Here is a 20,165-nt window from a genome sequence, read left to right on the forward strand (position 1 = left end):
CTTGAGCATCCTCAAGAATGTTTCCAAAATCTATGGTAATTTTGAAACATTCTGAAAAGGAAAGTAGAAGCTATCGGCCAAACCAGCTCTATCCAACACTTTCTTAAATTTAGCAGGAGTTAAAAATACCTTGGCTTTCAAGTCAGAACCCTACTTTTTACAGTTATTTTTCATTCAATAAGTACTAAGAAAGCACTATGGTAGAAACTGAGAGTACAATTGTGAAGGAGATTTGGTGCCTCCTCTCCTTGTGGATGGTACAATCCAGAGATGAACAGAGATAAGCATGGGGGCAAAAACTATACTACTCTTATTTTTGTGTCTGCTTAAAATTTTTCATAATAAAGTCTTGAATAAATAGAGAAATACACCAACTTGTGGGTAAGCAGGCTGAGCATTTTTAAAATGTCAGTTCCCTCCAATTTATTATCATTTGTTCCATTCCTGAATTGTTTTTACAAAATGTGGCACCTATTATTTCTGTATTAAGGGAGGAAAGGGGCCAGGGGAAAGAAAGAGAAGTAGAAAAGAATACCTGCCAATAGAATATAACACTCACACACTCATAATGCCTTAGGAAGGGAAACAAAGCAAGGGGAAAAGTACAAAACTGATCAAATCCTGTAACAATATTTAGGCTCATAGGTGCCTGTCAGGTCATCATTTACAAATCCCTTCAAAATTTTGAACTGTTAGAATGGCAATCATTAAAAAGTCAGAAAACAACAGGTGCTGGAGAGGATGTGGAGAAATAGGAACACTTTTACACTGTTGGTGGGACTGTAAACTAGTTCAACCATTATGGAAAACAGTATGGCAATTCCTCAAGGATCTAGAACTAGAAGTACCATATGATCCAGCCATCCCATTACTGGGTATATACCCAAAGGATTATAAATCATGCTGCTATAAAGACACATGCACACGTATGTTTATTGTGGCACTATTCACAATAGCAAAGACTTGGAATCAACCTAAATGTCCATCAGTGACAGACTGGATTAAGAAAATGTGGCACATATACACCATGGAATACTATGCAGCCATAAAAAAGGATGAGTTTGTGTCCTTTGTAGGGACGTGGATGCAGCTGGAAACCATCATTCTCAGCAAACTATCGCAAGAACAGAAAACCAAACACCGCATGTTCTCACTCACAGGCGGGAACTGAACAACGAGATCACTTGGACTCGGGAAGGGGAACATCACACACCGGGGCCTATCATGGGGAGGGAGGAGGGGGGAGGAATTGCATTGGCAGTTATACCGGATGTAAATGACGAGTTGATGGGTGCTGACGAGCTGATGGGTGCAGCACACCAACATGGCACAAGTATACCTATGTAACAAACCTGCACGTTGTGCACATGTACCCTAGAACTTAAAGTATAATAATAATAATAAATAAATAAATAAATAATAAATTTAAAAAAATTTTAAACTGTGCAAAAGCATGCTGGTAAGTACCATGCAAAAAAACTCAATGCAATGACACATATAAACCAACTTTCCTGAATAACAAAACAAAAACAAAAAACTGAAATTGTACAGGATTTTGATCTTTCACATTATAAAAGATGAGTCAGGGGTTAAAAAGCCAAGACTAGGGGAAGGAAAGCGTTTATTTCACAAAAAGTACTGATAATTCGGCAGAACCCAGAAAAGAACGGGCTACCCAAAGGCAAAGCATTCACTACTTTCTCCAGACAAGCCCCAGAAGCAGCAAGACTCAGCAAGCACAGTTGTTTACCATCTCTAGAAAAGACTACTATATAGCTAATTCCAAGATCATGCTAAAACGTCATTAATCTTCCCATTATAGCTCACTGTCCAAATCCTGAGATCCAGAAGACAGGAACAACAAAATAATCTGCTGACATCTTTGAATGTAGACTTTTTAAAACATTCGTGTCTCTGTATTTCCAGGGCAAAGTACATTCTTAATATACAGTAGGTGTTCAATAAATGTTTGCTGAATAAACAAGTGTATCAACTTTAATGTAAATCATATTCTTCATCTGAGAAAATAGTTATTTTCTACGTAGTTTCTAAATATCCAAGTAACAGATGAGACTCAGGCAGTTGGCAAACTGTAGGAAAAAAAAGGAAGTCTGAATTATTAAGTACATTTCAACAGGCATTCCGTGATATTGGATAAGAGCTCTGCCAGAACAATCAGAAAGATCAACCAGGAATTAACCATGATATTCTGGGCAGGTTAATAATATCTCCCTGCCTCAGTTTCCTCAACTGTAAAATGGGATAACAGTAGCTACCTTAGAAGGTTACTGAGAGATTAGATGAAATATAGCAGGCACATATTTCTTTAATAGGAGCAAATGTCATCTGTAATACAATGTCATCTGTAATATTGTTTGGGGTTCAAGACACTTTTATGATGCATTAGCTCATCTGACCTTACAGCCTCACTGCCAAACAGACAAAGCAGGTATAGAGATGTGCTTAAGACCACTCAGAGCAAGAACCCAGATGGAAGTATTTCTTTGATAAAAATCATCAAGGAATATAAAACTCAACACCAACACGCTGAGAGAGAAAGACAGAAGTTATAAGAAAGTAACATGAATAAGGAAGTTATCTTGAAGTAAAATATAATATAATGAACTTCAGATCCTCTTTATTTCCCAAGGACTCTCTTTGTATATAAGTCACAGGCACATTTGCTACATCAGTAATTATTAAATCATGCATGTTTCATAATTTAAAAAATACAGGCCTTAATCTCTAGATAGGCTATTACTAAGTTATTTTTTGGTGAAACTGACCTTCAGATACACAATTATAATACGTCCTCATATATGCCATTAAGGTAATTTTAAATATGCCATTTCTATATAGCTGCTATCCACTGGTCTGTGGCATTGTTAATGCCACTATTTCAAAGATTTAATCACAGCTGATTTGTGTTGGAATGCACCCAGATGTTCTTTCAGTGGTAGAGATAAGCCAGCTCTGAGTCCTTAGCATGGGAACTAGTCCATTGTTGCTGCAGTTTTTAAAGTTTTTAATATTCTTTTGTATCTAAAGAACAGTAATTTGTACAAGAATTTAGAAACTAAGTAAAATATTTCCAGGGACAAAATGAATGCAAGGATCAGTCATGTGACCTTCATGCTCGTCTCTTGCTCTGTGCACACACAGATACATATATATATACACACACACATAATTTAAGTATATATGCATAAATTAAACATATCAGAAAGAAATGAACATGATCTTCATTAATATTTATTTCATACTAATTTGCATTGGCAATCTTCTCCTAAGAACTATAAAAGATACGACCTGCCATAACTTTGCCTCTTACACATAATCCTTAAGAGGCTCCAAGAGCAATTAGCTCCATTATAGTCATATAAACTGTCCATTGTTATCTTTTCTACTGAACTTTTGTTGACTTGTTTGCAGGTCACAGTGGTATGTAAAATTAGTAAACTTCATAAAGATATTTGAAATATATTCCAGATAGCCAAAAAGCTCTGGTAAATTACACCAACTTATATGTCAGTGTAATGTTTTTAACCATTTCTGGGAAACAAAATTCAACAGCATGCTTTCGTTGTCCATGTTAGTATTCATGTACAAAGTGACCTGAGGTTCTGCTTGATGTAACGTGGTTGAAGGACCTTGAATCTTTTATTCCATGAACTTACTGAATTTGGTGTAAGATTTCATTAGGTGTGCTAAATATTTCAGAGACGGACTTACTTAAATATATTTCCTAGAAAGGAAATTTTAATAACAATATATTTTTATGTACCAATAATAAACAACTCTTCTTCTGTTTTGACTCTAATTTCACCAGTGCTTCTCTACACTCTCTTTTCTCCTGACTTTAAACCCTTTGTGGAAACTATCTAAAATCAAACATTTGCATGTTTTTAAATACCCATAACAGTACTTAGAGCAGTGGTTTTCAATTAGAAGCATTTGGAAGTGTGCACAGGGGATGGGAGTTATAATATTTTGATGTCGCATGACTGAGACTACTACTAGAATATAATGGGCAAGGATGCCAAAGGTTCTGCAACATGTGGGCCATTCCCGCACACCAAAGAACTGTCCACCCAAAATGCCAATAGTGCCCTGTTGGGAAGCACTGATGAATGTCCAACACAGAGGAAGCATTCCGTAAACATTTACTAAATCAATGACCATAACTCATACTACATATTTCCTTCAGAGCACAGTAGGCCAATCTCTTGGAAGGCTCATTCTTCTTCACCTTCCCAGCTCCCCAACACTGAACCTGACACACAAGCAAGCATTTAATGACTATCTCTCAAACATTCCATCAAGACATCCAGACAATCTATTAAACTGCAAGAAATTCTAACTCTTTGACATGGGCAAGTTAAGGTAGTGATGTTCAACACGTTCTCTCCAGGTATGAAGGAAGGCTGCAAAGCTAATACTAAAACCTAGATGTCCTATGGAAATAAACAAAGCTTTGCTCCATCACCAGGTGTTTAATTTAAATTTTGAAACGTGATCACCCCAAGAACAAAAATAAGAAAAAGCAATAATTTGTAAAGATTTCTATGCTTTACAGAGGAAAATTAACCCAAAGACATACTTTTCCTCTGAGTATCAGCTTGAATATGAAAATTAAGCCACTTGGTTATCTATTTCTTCTGGGGGAAAAGGCCACCAGAATGTATCATGTTACATACTTCTGTGTTTCAAAAGAACAAAAGTCATTTTCTCCAGGACTGACATAATGAGAGCCAAGCAAGTGTTGAAAGTAGCAAAAGGTTGCAAAGGAACTGAATGAAGAGTAGTATAAAACAATGGAAATAGAGAAAAGCATGCATCAGAAAGTCTTTTAAAGATTAGATCATTTTTCCTAATTCAGAAAAAGGGCAAACGAGTATACAGTAAGCCCATAGCTGGGTGCCTGTAATCCCAGCTACTTGGGAGGCTGAGGCAGGAGAATCACTTGAGCCCGGGAGGCAGAGGGTGCACTAAGCTGAGATCGCACCACTGCACTCCAGCCTGGGCGACAAAGTGAGACTCCATCTAAAAAATGATAATAATAACAATAAGCCCATAGCATTAAAGAAAATGTATATAGCAATGGGAGAACTTTTCAGATTTCTAAAAACGTCAGAATAGAAATGGTGAATTACTGCAAATACACTTTTAACAGATATATTTTTAAAACACTGGAAATTCAATTGCAAGAATCCAAAAAATTGTTCGAAAGACTAAGAAAAAATAACCAAATTAAATTTCATAATAGAAGCTTTTCACGTCTCAGGGCTGCCAAATACTGCTAGATTCTTAAGAATAAATTATCTATACCAACATAACCAGAAACTGCATTAGAGGGGATCTGTATGACACAGGGTATAAAAGAAAAAATTCGCAGATGAAAGAGAGCATATAAGCAAATGAACAAATAAGAACTGTCATTCAAAGTAATGAATACATTTTGATACTAGCGGAAAGTTTCTCAATCTGTTTCTTTAAAGAAGTTAACTACAACAAAAGCTTCTCAATCTGTTTCTTTAAAGAAGTTAACTACAACATCTTTGAACTACTAACAATTTCCATTTATGTATGACCAGTTCATCTGAACTAAGTATTAAGATGAAGTTAATTTTAACGCATTTTGTTTTTCTCTGTTATATACATCGAAAAAAAAATCTGGTAACGTATAGGCTATTTAAATGAATTCTTAGAAATTCACAGCAGGCCTATAGTGGTACTGAGGATATAATGAATTTCATATTTTTTTAAGTATTGGATTTTTTTTCACAGCAAGGAGGAAGAGTATCACCTAATAATACAGAAAAAATAGATCACAAATAGATAAGAACCAAAATATTTCTTTAGGATGAGCACTTGGGTTTTAGCATGTATAAAGAAGTTGGATAGAATCGTTTGGATCAACTTTCCTTTACAGCCTTGCTTCCTAGCCACCTATTCTGAAGTGCACTCAATAAAAAGAGAACGTCTACTAAAATGACCTTGTGTCTACACAGCTTACTTCCAGATTACATGACTCATCTTGCATCACGGCCCAAGCATATTCCACACAACTGGACACATGACAAACTCAGAGCAATTGATTACTATGTTTAGGTTTACACATTCATAAAAAAGTAAAATTTGAACCATCAACATGGCCAAGCACAGACGTTGTTGGCTCTCACTCATTTAAAAACTTATCGAGGCTTTATTGTTTTTAATTCTATTACCAAAAAAAAAAAAAAGCAATTCCAAAAGGAACCATAAAGGAGTTGATGTCATTAAAATTGAGGCCTTTCTGTTTTAACTTTCCTTACATACATATGCAAACTCAGTATTACCTTGAAACATGACATCTGGGAAAAAGTACATTTTGTAAGCACCTACTGAAAAGAGAACTTTCTGTAGTATTGGCTGACAAAATGCAGTTTATCTCAAAGTCTTAAAATTATTACAAACATGGAAGTCTTAATACAGCTCCACTTATTTTTAAAGTTTCTCAAATAGAGTATGACCCCCTCCCCTCCTTCCAAAAATAGTTAAGTGGAATATTTTAATAATTCATGTCTACAGCTCCCTTTAATAATTTCATTGATTTGCCGGGCGCGGTGGCTCACGCCTGTAATCCCAGCACTTTGGGAGGCCGAGGCGGGCGGATCACAAGGTCAGGAGATCGAGACCACGGTGAAACCCCGTCTCTACTAAAAATACAAAAAATTAGCCGGGCGCGGTTGTGGGCGCCTGTAGTCCCAGCTACTCGGGAGGCTGAGGCAGGAGAATGGCGTGAACCCGGGAGGCGGAGCTTGCAGTGAGCCGAGATCACGCCACTGCACTCCAGCCTGGGCGACAGAGCGAGACTCCGTCTCAAAAAAAATAAATAAATAAAAAAATAAAAATAATAATAATAATAATTTCATTGATTTATTATGATACCAAGGGTATTTCATTTTGAGGTCTAAAACATCCCCTTCTTTGTGACTAAGAGGTAAATGCACATTTGAAGGGGTGATATACCTTATGTTCTTTGAGTAATATAATCTGCTGTGTGACATAACTTTTGGCTCTGATCTCACACTGAGGTTTTCACTCCATAGGCACCTGCTTGCAATCTAAATTGAAAGAATCAAAACTTGGTCTTGGATAAAGGAAAGATCCAATTTTCTGTCTGTGTCCTCAACGTAAAACAAATATTAAATAGTAGTATACAGATTGCCAGAAACTACAGGCTAAAGAGATGTGGCAATTTCCTGAAAGATTTTATGTTGGGCGGGGAGGGGAGAGAGGGGAGAGAGATGAGAGATAGAGAGAGAGAGAGAGTCTCAGCAATCATTTCCCTGGACGTTCTTCATTTTCCCTGCAAGCCCACCATGACGGTCTCTCAAGCCCATTCAGACATCTGCCCACCGTCCACTGCAAGCCTCTTTCAAATGGCCACTTCCTATTTTAAGTTTAAACTATAATCAACAAATCCCTTTCTTTCTCCTAACTCAAAACTGTAGTTTCCCATCTCCTTAAAGAAAAGGCACTATCCACCATTTACCTTCTACTGTTAAAAGGGGCAATGTGTATGTTCTTTTATGACACAAGCACAATTATTTTTTTTTTTTTTTTTTTTTTTTTTTTTGAGACGGAGTCTCGCTGTGTCGCCCAGGCTGGAGTGTAGTGGCGCGATCTCGGCTCACTGCAAGCTCCGCCTCCTGGGTTCACGCCATTCTCCTGCCTCAGCCTCCTGAGTAGCTAGGACTACAGGCGCCCGCCACCGCGCCCGGCTAATTTTTTGTATTTTTAGTAGAGACGGGGTTTCACTGTGGTCTCGATCTCCTGACCTTGTGATCCGCCCGCCTCGGCCTCCCAAAGTGCTGGGATTACAGGCTTGAGCCACCGCGCCCGGCCTTAGCACAATTATTAATATTACCCAGAAAGCCCGACGTTTAAAAGTTATAATAAATATCAACATTTATTTGAAATCTTATTGTAAAACTTAAAAGGTATCTGTATTTATGTTTTATTTTCACAATGACATCTCAAGGTCTTCAAAAGGAAGACTACGATACAAATGGCCTGCCCTCACCGTGCTGCGATTCCTTCAACAGGTAACTTGCTTAGCCTGTGCTAAATATTCATATTGCTCATGGATGTCACTGAATGTCCTTTCTCTTCCAATACATACCTATATCTAAAAGCACACGGTTTGCTTGCAGATTTTCTCCCTTCCCTTCTCCTCCCTTTGGGAAGCCGCCCAGTCCACCCCGAAAACACTGTCCCCCAAAGCGAGGGGATGCGCTGCACCCTCGGCTGTCACCGCGAGGACTGGACGCGCATGCGCGGCGCGAGCGGCCCGGCCCCAGCGCCGCAGGTCGTAGGCAAGGCGGGTCCGGGGACCCCAGGTCGAGCCCAGCGGCAGTGCAGGATCGCGAGCGGCCCGGCACCGGCGCTGCAGGTTGTTCGCAGGGCGGGTCCGGGGTTTTAGGTTGAGCCCAGGCGGCAATGCGGGATCGCGAGCGGGCCGCGCGGGCTTGGGAGGGTGACGCCCGCGAGGACACTGCGGCGTGCGGGGCGGGCGGGCTCACTCACAATTTCAGCATCCACTCGCCCTCCATCACCAGCGTCCAGTTGGAGGCGGTCATGGGCTGGACCCAGCTCTGCTCCGCCGGCAGCGCGGCCTGCTCGGGGCCTGCCGTCGCCGCCACAGCCGCGACCCAGGCAGCCAGCAGCGCCGTTAGCTGCGGGCCACAGCGCCCACCCGCCATGTTGGGCGCCGAGCGAGGCTCTTCGGCCGGGAGTGTGGGGAAAGGCAGCGGCCGGGCCCACAGCCTCGCTCGCCCGCCCGCCCGGGTTTTTCAAGGAGGCGGGAGACGTAGGGGCCACCCCGCCTACGCCCGGCAGCGCAGACAGGCGGTGCTCGCAACGCCGCGGCGGACGCCACCTCTTATCGTCGCTTGCCCGTCGAGGCCACGCCCCCTCCCGCCTCCACTTGCAGTTGCCTGGGGTGTCGGTTACCTCAGCAACCGCCGCCCTTTCTTCCTGACCGCCAAGCTGACAATAAACAGATGACCCAATGTTGCCTAAGTTAGAACACGCACCGCTGCTGCCCAGGCTCCAGAAAGGGCAGGGTTGGCGCGTGTGTCCTTCTCTAAAGGGAAACATGGCCAATAATTTTAAAATCCATCCCCTCTTCAATAATAGCAAACATGAAAGCAACGGGATGCAAAGTACACTTACGTTTAATGAAAAATGGAGGGACGTGGTATCTCTTGCTGAAGAGAGAGGAAAATTTAAGTACTCTCTGCATGTGTATATTGAAGCATCACTAATTGAGGATATTGATGAAACTAGGCTATGCAATTGCATTTTGTTTTTACAAAAAAATGTTAATTTCATAGAAACTCTTAAAAACATGGGTACTAACCGATAAAATGAGTCAGTTAAGACTATTGCCACCTGCAGTAAAATGGACCTGACATTTCTCTTGACTACAGTTTTGTCAGATCTAAAATGAGGGTAGCCTAAATGATTTCCAAATTTCTTTGCAGATCACATTAGATGAATCTGTACCTTGGGACCACCACACCGTTAGTATGTAAGACTGGATTACAATTAAAGGATGAGGACTCTTTCTCAAAGGGTGCTTTGTATGTGTTTACTAGTTGTGCAAACTACGAACCTGGGTAATGTGGTTAATAGATCATGAAAAGGATGTGGTTTCTGCCCTCGGCTTAAAACAAAGACTAAAATAAATTTTAAAAATAAGACTAAAAGTACTTCAGGGCACATGAGAGCAAATTTCAATCAGTACTTATAGGAGAGGGAAATTAATTTTGCCTGAAGAGAAGATCTGGCCTGGATTATGCATTAATTAGTATTAGCTGAAAACTATGTGGACCCAACCCTTATCATTAAAATAAAACACTCAAGGGTTTACAAACTACTGGAATTTAAGAAAATGTCTTTGCAGTGAATGCTACTAAGACTCACTGTTATGAAGTACATACACATCAATCCCATAAACTCGGTGGAAAACATTTTACTGTGCTTGCAAAAAGAAGTGACTCATAAACAGGAATTCTATCATTCTATCATTTTCAGTGCAACTTTTTTGTATAGAATATGTAATTGGTTTCAAAACATTCTTAAAAATAGCATCTGATATTAAGGAATTACTATTAATTTTGCTGAAGGTGATAAAGATGTGATAACTATATTTTTAAAAGGCTTTATTGGTTATAGATAATGAGATATTTATGGATGAAGTAACATGATGTCTAGAATTTGTTTTACAATACCCCAGAAATAAAATGTAGGGAATGGAAAGAAGATAGGTGAAAGCAAAGTGGTGCAACATCAGTCAGTGTTGAAGCTAACTAAGTTCATTTTGCTATTTTACCTACTCGTGCATTTGTTGGAAAATTTACAAAATGAAAAGCTAAAAGGAAAGAGAGAGCATCTGCAGCATAAAAGACAGTCATTACCGAAGCACTTCCTATCTTTAACAAAAACTGTGGGTTCAAAGATTTCATTTTTTGGCCTTCAGACGAAGGATGGTAGGAAGAAAGTAGCAAGAAAGTGTGGGACTGACCTTGCGGTGAGGAGTCACGGACCGAGGTTAAGGGAGCTGTTGCTGTCAGACCATGATTGGCATCTCAGCCCTGACACTTCCTAGCCATGTGATTTGGGGCTAAAACTAGTTAACACCAAAGTTCTGTTAAAATGCAAGTAGTAATAGAACCTGCTCCAAAAGGTGGCTGTGAAGATTATATGAGATAAGAATAATGCCTAGCACATAGTCTGACTCAAAAAGCTTATAAATTAGGTTGGTGCAAACATAATTGGGGTTTTTGCCACAGCAATATTGCCAACACTAACATTAATATTTGGAGGCAACGATATGCTGTAATGTCTATTTTTCCTATGCTAAAGTCAACTTCACTTAGCGTGATACACAATGCCTTTCACAGCCCAGCTTCAGCTTTGCCCACTTTACATTCCACTATTCCCACAATTCCCTGTGTCCTAATAACACAAAGCTACTCCCCATTCCCAAAGCACATTGTGTACTTCAGTGTCTCCTTGCTCCTTCATTCTGCTTAGAACACTTTTCTCCAGTTGTCCAGTGAATCATTCAGTCTCTGTCATGTAGCCCACATTGTACCTATGATAGCTCATGCAGAATGAGCTGCTGTCTCTTCTCAGATCCAATTGCTCTTCTGTATAACTGATATGGTTTGGCTCTGTGTCCCCATCCAAATCTCATCTTGTAGCTACCCTAATTCCCACGTGTTGTGGGAGGGACCCCATGGGAGACAATTGAATCATGGGGGCGGGTCTTTCCCATGCTGTTCTCGTGATAGTGAATAAGTCTCATGAGATCTGATGGTTTTAAAAATGGGAATTTCCCTACACAAGCTCTCTCTCTCTTGGCCTGCTGCCATCCATGTAAGACATGACTTGCTCCTCCTTGCCTTCCACCCTGATTGTGAGGCTTCCCCAGCCATGTGGAACTGTGAGTCCAATAAACGCTTTTTCCTGTATAAATTACACGGTCTCGGGTGTGTCTTTATCAGCAGTGTGAAAATGGACTAATACAATAACTTCATCACATACCTTTTATAGTATAATGCAATTGTATGTAGTTATCACCCTCTATCCTCTCTCCTCCAACCACTACTAAAAACTGTTCAAGGTCAAGGGCTTTACCTTATATATCTTTGTGTCCCCTATATTGCAGAATACCCATCCCATAGGTGTACTTGGGATAGGCAGCTTCTGACACTGCTCCCGAGATCTCTCCCTCCTGGTATTCAGGCCCCTTGTGTGATCCTTTCCTCCTGAGTGGGGGTTGGGCCTGGTGACTCACTTCTAACAGGAGATGGGAAAACTGATGGGTTATCACTTCTGTGATAAGGTTACAAAAACCTAAGACTTCCATTTTGCTGGAATCTTCTTTTCCTCTCACACACTCACTCTGCGACTCTGTGTAGAGAGCTCCATGTGACAAGGAACCAAGGGAGGTCTCCAGCCTAAGCAACTGAGACCTCAGCCCAACAGCCCTCAAAGAGCTGGATCTTCAAACAACCACATGAGTGACCTAGAAGCAAATCTGTCAGCAGTGCTCTTGAGATGGGTAAGCCTTATAAATGACCCAGAACCAGGCAGCAAAGCTTAGCTTAGCTGGGACCTCCACCCACAGAAACTGTGAGGTAATCAATGTTGTTATATAATATCAAGCTACTAAGATTTGGGGTAATTTGTTACGCTGTAATGGTATCCTCGGTCAGTATGTGATCCATGTTTATGCTTAAAACATGGATTTACAGTTTTAAGAAGATTGGTTCCTGGTACTAGGAGAAAGGGCTTTTTCCCCAGAGTAATGGTGGCACTGCAGGGCAGCTATGGTTACACAAAAATATTTGGTTCCTAATAGGCAAAGGAATTCCCAGGACTCTGATGAGGTAACATCATTAGCAGGAGAGAGGGGAAGAGTGAGGTAGATCCTACCTAGTCCCCCTCTCTTTCCCTACCCCACAGAGGAGGATGCTCCTGCAATGGGCTACAAATGGAAGGGGTGGGCGTGTATCATTTCCAGGCCGAAGTGTTTAATCACCGGCACAAAATGTCCCAGTGTTCTGTTCTCCTGCTGGGAAATTTTAGAGAAAAGATGATGATCTAAGAGTCTACAAGACAAGAGTAGCCTGAATTGCTGAGCTGCCTAATGGAGAATAGCAGCACTAGGTGGTTCCCTGGTTTCTTAAAAGGACTCACATAGGCAAGAAATACATTTTCAATATGAGAGACTATTCAGGTTAACTATTGCTGCCTGATCAACCATCCCAAAACTCACCTCTCATGGTTTGGGGGGTTAAAGAGTTCAGCTGGGCTATATTTGCTTATACTCTTTTATATGGTGACAGACCCCTGGAGACCGAGGTCAGAATTAGTTGAAGTCCCTTGCACCCACATCTGGCACTTAGTGTAGGCTGGCTAGACCAGCTGGGGACTGCACAGGCATTGCTGTTATCCATGCAGTCTCTCCATGTGGCTAGCTTCGGCTTCCTTCAGCATGGCAGTGTGAGGGCTGTCATACTTAATTTCTCTAGAGCAAGAGTTCCCAAAAGGTGGAAACTGCATTGCTTCAGGAGTCTAAGAGTGTCATTTCAGCCTCATTCTATTAGTCAAGGCACTGAAGACACCCTAGACTAAAGGGGAGAGGAATTAGACTATCCTTTAATAAGAAGCAGCAAAACAAATTGCAGCCATACTTAATCCGTCAAAACGCCACTCTGAAAATTTGGAATTATCACTGAATAATAGTCTAGCCTATTTTGACTAACTCGCTGTGTTCCTCTGAATACTTATTTATGAGCAACTGAGAGTTCTTTATTTTGGAGGGGAGGTGATATTTTCAGAGAGCAGAGTAAGAACTTCCTCTCCCTTTTTACCTTCTGTGAGTAGGTCCTGTAAGATGCATCTTATGCAAAAGGTATTGGAGAAAATGATTTTCAAGCCTGTGGGCAGGTAGATGGATTGATGCCTTGGTATTTAAGTGTTCGTTAAATGTTATAGAATTTTTGTTAAGATTATTCCAAAAACATTCAAAAGCATATGCTGAGATTTGTGTAAACACACCTATTTTATCCTTGAATAATGAAGTAGAAAAACGATTTACAAAGAAGGATAAAACTTATATTCTAATGGTAGAAATTTTTAATACATAGCTATAGACAATGCCTTTGATAAAAGTAGGTCAGGACTTGATATTAAGAGGATAATCAATGAAAGATAAGGAGATGGTATTCAGATTACAAACTCTATAGGATATAGTTACTGTCAGGCCTCTGAGCCCAAGCCAAGCCATCGCATCCCGTGTGACTTGCACGTATACACCCAGATGGCCTGAAGTAACTGAAGAATCACAAAGGAAGTGCAAATGCCCTGCCTCGCCTTAACCGATGACATTCCACCACAAAAGAAGTGAAAATGGCTGGTCCTTGCCTTAAGCGATGATATTATCTTGTGAAATTCCTTTTCCTGGCTCATTCTGGCTCAAAAATCTCCCCCACTGAGCACCTTGTGACTCCCACTCCTGCCCGCCAGAGAACAAACCCCCTTTGACTGTAATTTTCCTTTACTTACCCAAATCCTATAAAATGGCCCCACCCTTATCTCCCTTCGCTGACTCTCTTTTCGGACTCAGCCCACCTGCACCCAGGTGATTAAAAAAGCTTTATTGCTCACACAAAGCCTGTTTGGTGGTCTCTTCACTCGGATGCACATGACAGTTACCCGATGGTTTTCCTAATGAAGATGGTAAAACCAGTATGGAAATATTAAATAAGTTAAGCCGTGATGTAAAATTAGTCCACAAAGTAATAATAGTACAAAAATTTAATTACACAAACAGATTTGCTGAATGCCTTATAGGAACAAGAGGTAGAATGGAGAATTTAAATAGGACACAGTAATATTTCCTAGAATGTGGGAAGAAGAGAGATCAGACTGTGTCTGTATAGAAAGAAGTAGACATATGAGACTCCATTTTGTTCTGTATTTGAGATGCTGTTAATCTGTGACCCTACCCCCAACCCTGTCCTTGCAAGAGACATGTGCTGTGGTGACTCAAGGTTTAATGGATTTGTGGCCGTGCAGGGTGTGCTTTGTTAAACAAGTGCCTGAAGGCAGTATGCTTGTGAAAAGTCATCACCATTCTCTTAATCTCAAGTAACCAGGGACACATATACTGTGGAAGGTCGCAGGGAGCTCTGCCTAGGAAAGCTAGGTATTGTCCAAGGTTTCTCCCCATGTGATAGACTGAAATATGGCCTTGTGGGAAGGGAAAGACCTGATCGCCCCCCAGCCTGACACCCGTGAAGGGTCTGTGCTGAGGAGGACTAGTATAAGAGGAAAGAAGGCCTCTTGGCAGTTGAGGTAGAGAAAAGCATCTGTCTCCTGCCCGTCCCTGGGCAATGGAACATCTCGGTGTAAAACCCGATTGTGTGTTCTGTTTACTGAGAAAGGAGAAAACTGCCTTAGGGCTGAAGGTGGGACGTGCTAGCTGCAATGCTGCTCTTTATGCACTGAAAAGGTTTATGGAGACGCTTACATATGCATATCAATGCACAGCACTTTTCCTTAAACTTATTCATGTCACAGAGATCTTTATTCATATGTCTTACTGCTGACCTTCTCCCTACTATGATCCTATTATCCTGCTACTTCCCTTTTCTAAGATGGTAAAGATAATGATCAATAAATACTGAGGGAACTCAGAGAACGTGCCGGCGCAGGTCCTCTGTATGCTGAGCGCCGGTCCCCTGGGCCCACCTTTTCTTTCTCTATACTTTGTCTCTGCGTCTCATTTCTTTTCTCAAGTCCCTCGTTCCACCTAACGAGAAACACCCACAGGTGTGGAGGGGTAGGCCACCCTTCACTAGAACAGATGGTAGAAGAAACCATGAACGATGAAAATACACTGAATTGCACCCAGGCTTGTGCCTAGAGACAAATCCAGAAGACTTGATAAGCCTCTAAGAAACAACCCCAGGACAATGTCGTGGTGCAAGAAAATCATCTAATTATTATCAGAACAAATGAATGAGCTGAGGAAAACAGCAGTTGCATGCAAGAGAAACATACAAATCAATTATTTTCCTGTACACTGCTTAGAATTAGTTTTAAAATGTAATGTAGACAAAGATCTCATTCAATAGCAAAAAAACCCTTATGTTTCAAAAAACTAATGGAAATATAAAAGACATAAGAAAAAAACTACAGGACCTTATATGACAATTATCATAAATTAATCTACAAATCTAATGCAATACCATTGCAAATCTCACCAAGTTCCCTTCTATAGAATTTTTAAAATCTACCTTAAAAATAATGCTTAAAACTAACCAACAGGATTTTGAAAATGAATAATGATGTAGGTCTTGGCCCTCTTAGGTATTAAAATCTGCTATAAAGTTACAATTAAAGAGGGAGGTGTTGGCATGAGAAGAAGCAAATAAATAAATGGTTCAGAATGAAGACTCAAAAAACAAAACCATATGCTTATGGGTATTTATATATGTTAAGGGTCATATATTAGTCAGGATAAGACAGACTTAGGCAGCAGTTAAAAAACAACCCCTAAAATTTCAGAGGCTTAACTCAAAAAGCCAAGTTCTCTTGTGCAAAATTGACCTTGGGACTAGGAGGCTCTCTAGGGAAGCTATAACTTGGGGAGGGTCTACACAATACACATTGCTTAAATCTTGTATCTGTGCTATCTCAACATGAAACCTTTTCCATGATCACAGAAATATGACAGGCTGCAAGAAGCTTTTTGCTTTCTTAGTCCACAAGTAACACCTACCAATCCAGTTTGCAAGCCATTGGCCAGAACTAATCATAAGACCTTGCCTAACAGGAGAATGGCGTGAACCCGGGAGGCGGAGCTTGCAGTGAGCTGAGATCCGGCCACTGCACTCCAGCCTGGGTGACAGAGCGAGACCCCGTCTCAAAAAAAAAAAAAAAAAAAGACCTTGCCTAAAAGAAAGAAAAGATGGTCTACCATGGGAACTAAATATTGATGAACATAATAATGTTCACACATGATATTTCAAACCAGTGGGAGAAATTAGTCTAATATACAATAGTATTAGAACAATTTCCTCTTCATTAAGAAAAAAAGTATATCTCTACCTCAATCTATATCCAAAATAAGTTCTACATCCGGCCGGGCGCGGTGGCTCACGCCTGTAATCCCAGCACTTTGGGAGGCCGAGACGGGCAGATCACGAGGTCAGGAGATCGAGACCATCCTGGCTAACACGGTGAAATCCCGTCTCTACTAAAAAATACAAAAAACTAGCCGGGCGAGGTGGCGGGCGCCTATAGTCCCAGCTACTCGGGAGGCTGAGGCAGGAGAATGGCGTGAACCCAGGAGGCGGAGCTTGCAGTGAGCTGAGATCCGGCCACCGCACTCCAGCCTGGGTGACAGAGCGAGACTCCGTCTCAAAAAAAAATTAAAAAAAAAAAAAAAAAAAAAAGTTCTACATCCACTAATGAAAGAGCACAAACTTTAAAATGCTCTTGGAAAACTGTTTGGAAAATAATTATATAATCTTCTAGTGGGCAAAGCCTTCCAACGTAACATATGAAACACAGAAGCTATAAAAGGGCTTTAGGAAATTTGTCACACAATTAAGAAAACATCAAGCAAAGTCAAACCAGGTGAAATGATCTGAACTATAGACTGCACACAAAGGTTTAGTATTATTGAATTCAAAGAGTTCTACAAATAATTAAGAAAAGGATATTCAAGCCAGCTGGAAAATGAAGAATATTATAGAAGAATAAAAACAAATTACATATGAATATGAAAAGCAGCTCATACATATTGCTGATCAGAAATATACATTTTATACCAATACAGTTTGTTGGATGATTCCTTTTGGGGTAAAACCAATTGTGATTAGGACTAGCCACTCTGATGTAAAATCTTCAGTGGACTCAAATCACAACAGCTTATCTTTTGTAACTATTTCCCCTCTTCATTTTTTTTTTTATTATACTCTCTGATTACATGATATTGGGAGCCTGGCATGTGTGTGTCAATTTTAAAGTAAGACTAAATGGAAACAAAGTATTGGTATAATATTCTATACCAATTATGTGCCTCAAATTGTACATTAAGGAAACAAGAAAAACAACTTCAGTGTAGAAAAATTTGCTACAATAATATTTGCTGCTGTCTAATAATCACCAGTCCCTGGATATTGTAGCATATCAGCTGGTGTCTTCATTTCATTCAGCAAATTTCATCAAGCACATCATGTGCACAGGTCTTGTGCTTTACTGTGAGATGAGGAAAGGCATGAATCTAGGATCTTAATGAGGCAAAGCATTAACTAATAAAACATTAAATAAGCAAGTTAAAGAATGTAGGGAAAATTGTAACACAGGAGATGCTATGCAGGATATATGAGAAATTACTAAAGGAATTTCTTCATATACTAAGTGTCTAGTGATTTACAGTATGTCAGAAGAGAAAAGCAAATATTCTATCGAAGATATTAAACTCTAGAACTACTCTGATATGTAAGTAGTGTTAAACCAAAGTAAATATGGCCTGAAAATAACTTAGGAGTATGTGCCTATAACAATAACTGAGTCTTGGCCAATCTCAGCGGCCATACTTGAACCACTCATAGATGGTAAGCAAACTGTGTTGAAATAAGGCAAACGCCAACCTGTAACCAGTCAAGCTGTTTCTGTACCTCACTGCTGATTTTTGTATGTAATTTCCCTTTTTTTTTTTTAGCTATAAGTCTTCTTCCACCACATGGCTATGCTGGAGTCTGTGTATCTGCTGTGATTCTGGGGACTTCCTGATTTGCGAATTGTTCATTGCTCAATTAAACTCCTTTAAATTTAATTCAGCTGAAGTTTTTTCTTCTATCAGATAGTGTCAGAAGTGGGATCCAAAGTAGAGCTACTAGCAACCTCCAGGAGCACTGAGTGAACATGCAAGGCACCTGCAGGACCCACCGGTGTCCATTTAACCCTTGGAGCAGCTGGGGATTGTGGGTAAGCTCTCTCTTGGATTTCAGAGCTCCACAGATTTGTGTTTTGAGCTCTCCAAGTTTCTTTGGAAAACGAAAAAGAAACTGGACTGGGTCCAGGATGGTATTTGATATGGGAATTAACTGGCTTGGATCTAGTTAGAGGCCTCTTACGTCTGACTTGGTCAGAATTGAACTGGTAGTAAGCAGTAATATGCAGGGGTTATAAAATTTGGCTTTTGAAAATTCACGGGGATTTTTGTGTTCTTCCCCTTTGTTTCATTTTTCTTGCCCACTTAGGTAGGAAAAAAAAATCATTGGCTAAGTTAATCAAGAGAACCTGAGAGTAAAGCCAACATTTTAAGTAAAAATGGTATCCTTAATTTCTGAAAAACTGAGCTCCTTCCGGATTATACATTAGGCCCAGGAGGCAGCAAAGTCTTACAGAAATGGCAAAATCTGGCTGGGCGCAGTGGCTCACACCTGTAACCCCAGCACTTTGGGAGGCCGAGGTGGACAGATCACAAGGTCAGGAGATCAAGACCATCCTGGCTAACACAGTGAAACCCTGTCTCTACTAAAAATAGAAAAAAAAAAAAAAAATTAGCCCGGTGTGGTGGCGGGCACCTGTAGTCCCAGTGACTCAGGAGGCTGAGGCAGGAGAATGGCGTGAACCCGGGAGGCGGAGCTTGCAGTGAGTGGAGATCGGGCCACTACACTCCAGCCTGGGTGACAGAGCAAAACTCTGTCTCAAAAAAGAAAAAAAAAAAAGAAAAAAAAATGGCAAAATCTTACTAAAGATAACTTACAGTGGAACATTTCAAATGAACAACACCACACTGGAGTGCATTTTTTAAAAAAAAGATTTCTTTTTTTTTTTTTTTTTTTTGAGACGGAGTCTTGCTCTGTAGCCCGGGCTGGAGTGCAGTGGCCGGATCTCAGCTCACTGCAAGCTCCGCCTCCCAGGTTTGCGCCATTCTCCTGCCTCAGCCTCCTGAGTAGCTGGGACTACAGGCGCCCGCCACCTCGCCCGGCTAGTTTTTTGTATTTTTAGTAGAGACGGGGTTTCACCGTGTTAGCCAGGATGGTCTCGATCTCCTGACCTCGTGATCCGCCCGTCTCGGCCTCCCAAAGTGCTGGGATTACAGGCTTGAGCCACCGCGCCCGGCTAAAAAAAAGATTTCTTTTGTGTTGTGGCTTGGAAACCCCAGGGCTATCGGACAGTGAGCTGTGTCTCCAGGGCAGCTCAGGGAAAAGGAACCCAGAAGCCTGGCATGCCAGCCAAAGGGTACAAATTTCTTACCAGTCAGATTTCTGACTTCTCTCTCTCTCTGCAAACCAGTTGAACGAACGGTAAATTTCACTATTTCTCCTGCAAAGTTTTGATTAATGTGAAAAATAATTCTGAGGCTAGTCTTAAGCTGTAGTGAATCTGGTGTAGTTTGTGCTTTGAATTAATTTTTCTGTGTTGAGGGATACCTTTGGATAAAACATGGGTATGGGACCCTATAAGCTCACTGCTCAAGATGGCCCAGCAAGCTGGTCAGTAACAAACTTTGCTGCAGGTTCCTGAAGCAAACAAAATCTGGATGGGGTCTCCATCTTGTTTTATGTCCTTAGGAGCTT

General features: G+C 40.8%; 1 protein-coding gene across 2 annotated transcripts in view; it reads right to left on the reverse strand.

The window, feature by feature from the left end:
• TMX4 (thioredoxin related transmembrane protein 4) overlaps window positions 1-8,969 on the reverse strand; it is a 38,726-nt gene extending 29,757 nt beyond the window's left edge. Inside the window, exon 1 of one of the 2 annotated variants that reach the window (XM_050745063.1) lies at window positions 8,572-8,969. In XM_050745063.1, coding sequence (XP_050601020.1) covers window positions 8,572-8,747 — 176 coding nt within the window. In that variant the 5' untranslated portion in view covers window positions 8,748-8,969. Of the gene's footprint in view, window positions 1-1,827; window positions 2,574-8,571 lie in introns of those variants that run through there. The other variant, XM_050745064.1, reaches the window with a different exon arrangement.
• Window positions 8,970-20,165: the final 11,196 nt, after the last annotated feature.

The sequence above is a fragment of the Macaca thibetana genome, chromosome 10 (assembly GCF_024542745.1).
Source record: "Macaca thibetana thibetana isolate TM-01 chromosome 10, ASM2454274v1, whole genome shotgun sequence".
Taxonomy (NCBI): Eukaryota; Metazoa; Chordata; class Mammalia; order Primates; family Cercopithecidae; genus Macaca; species Macaca thibetana.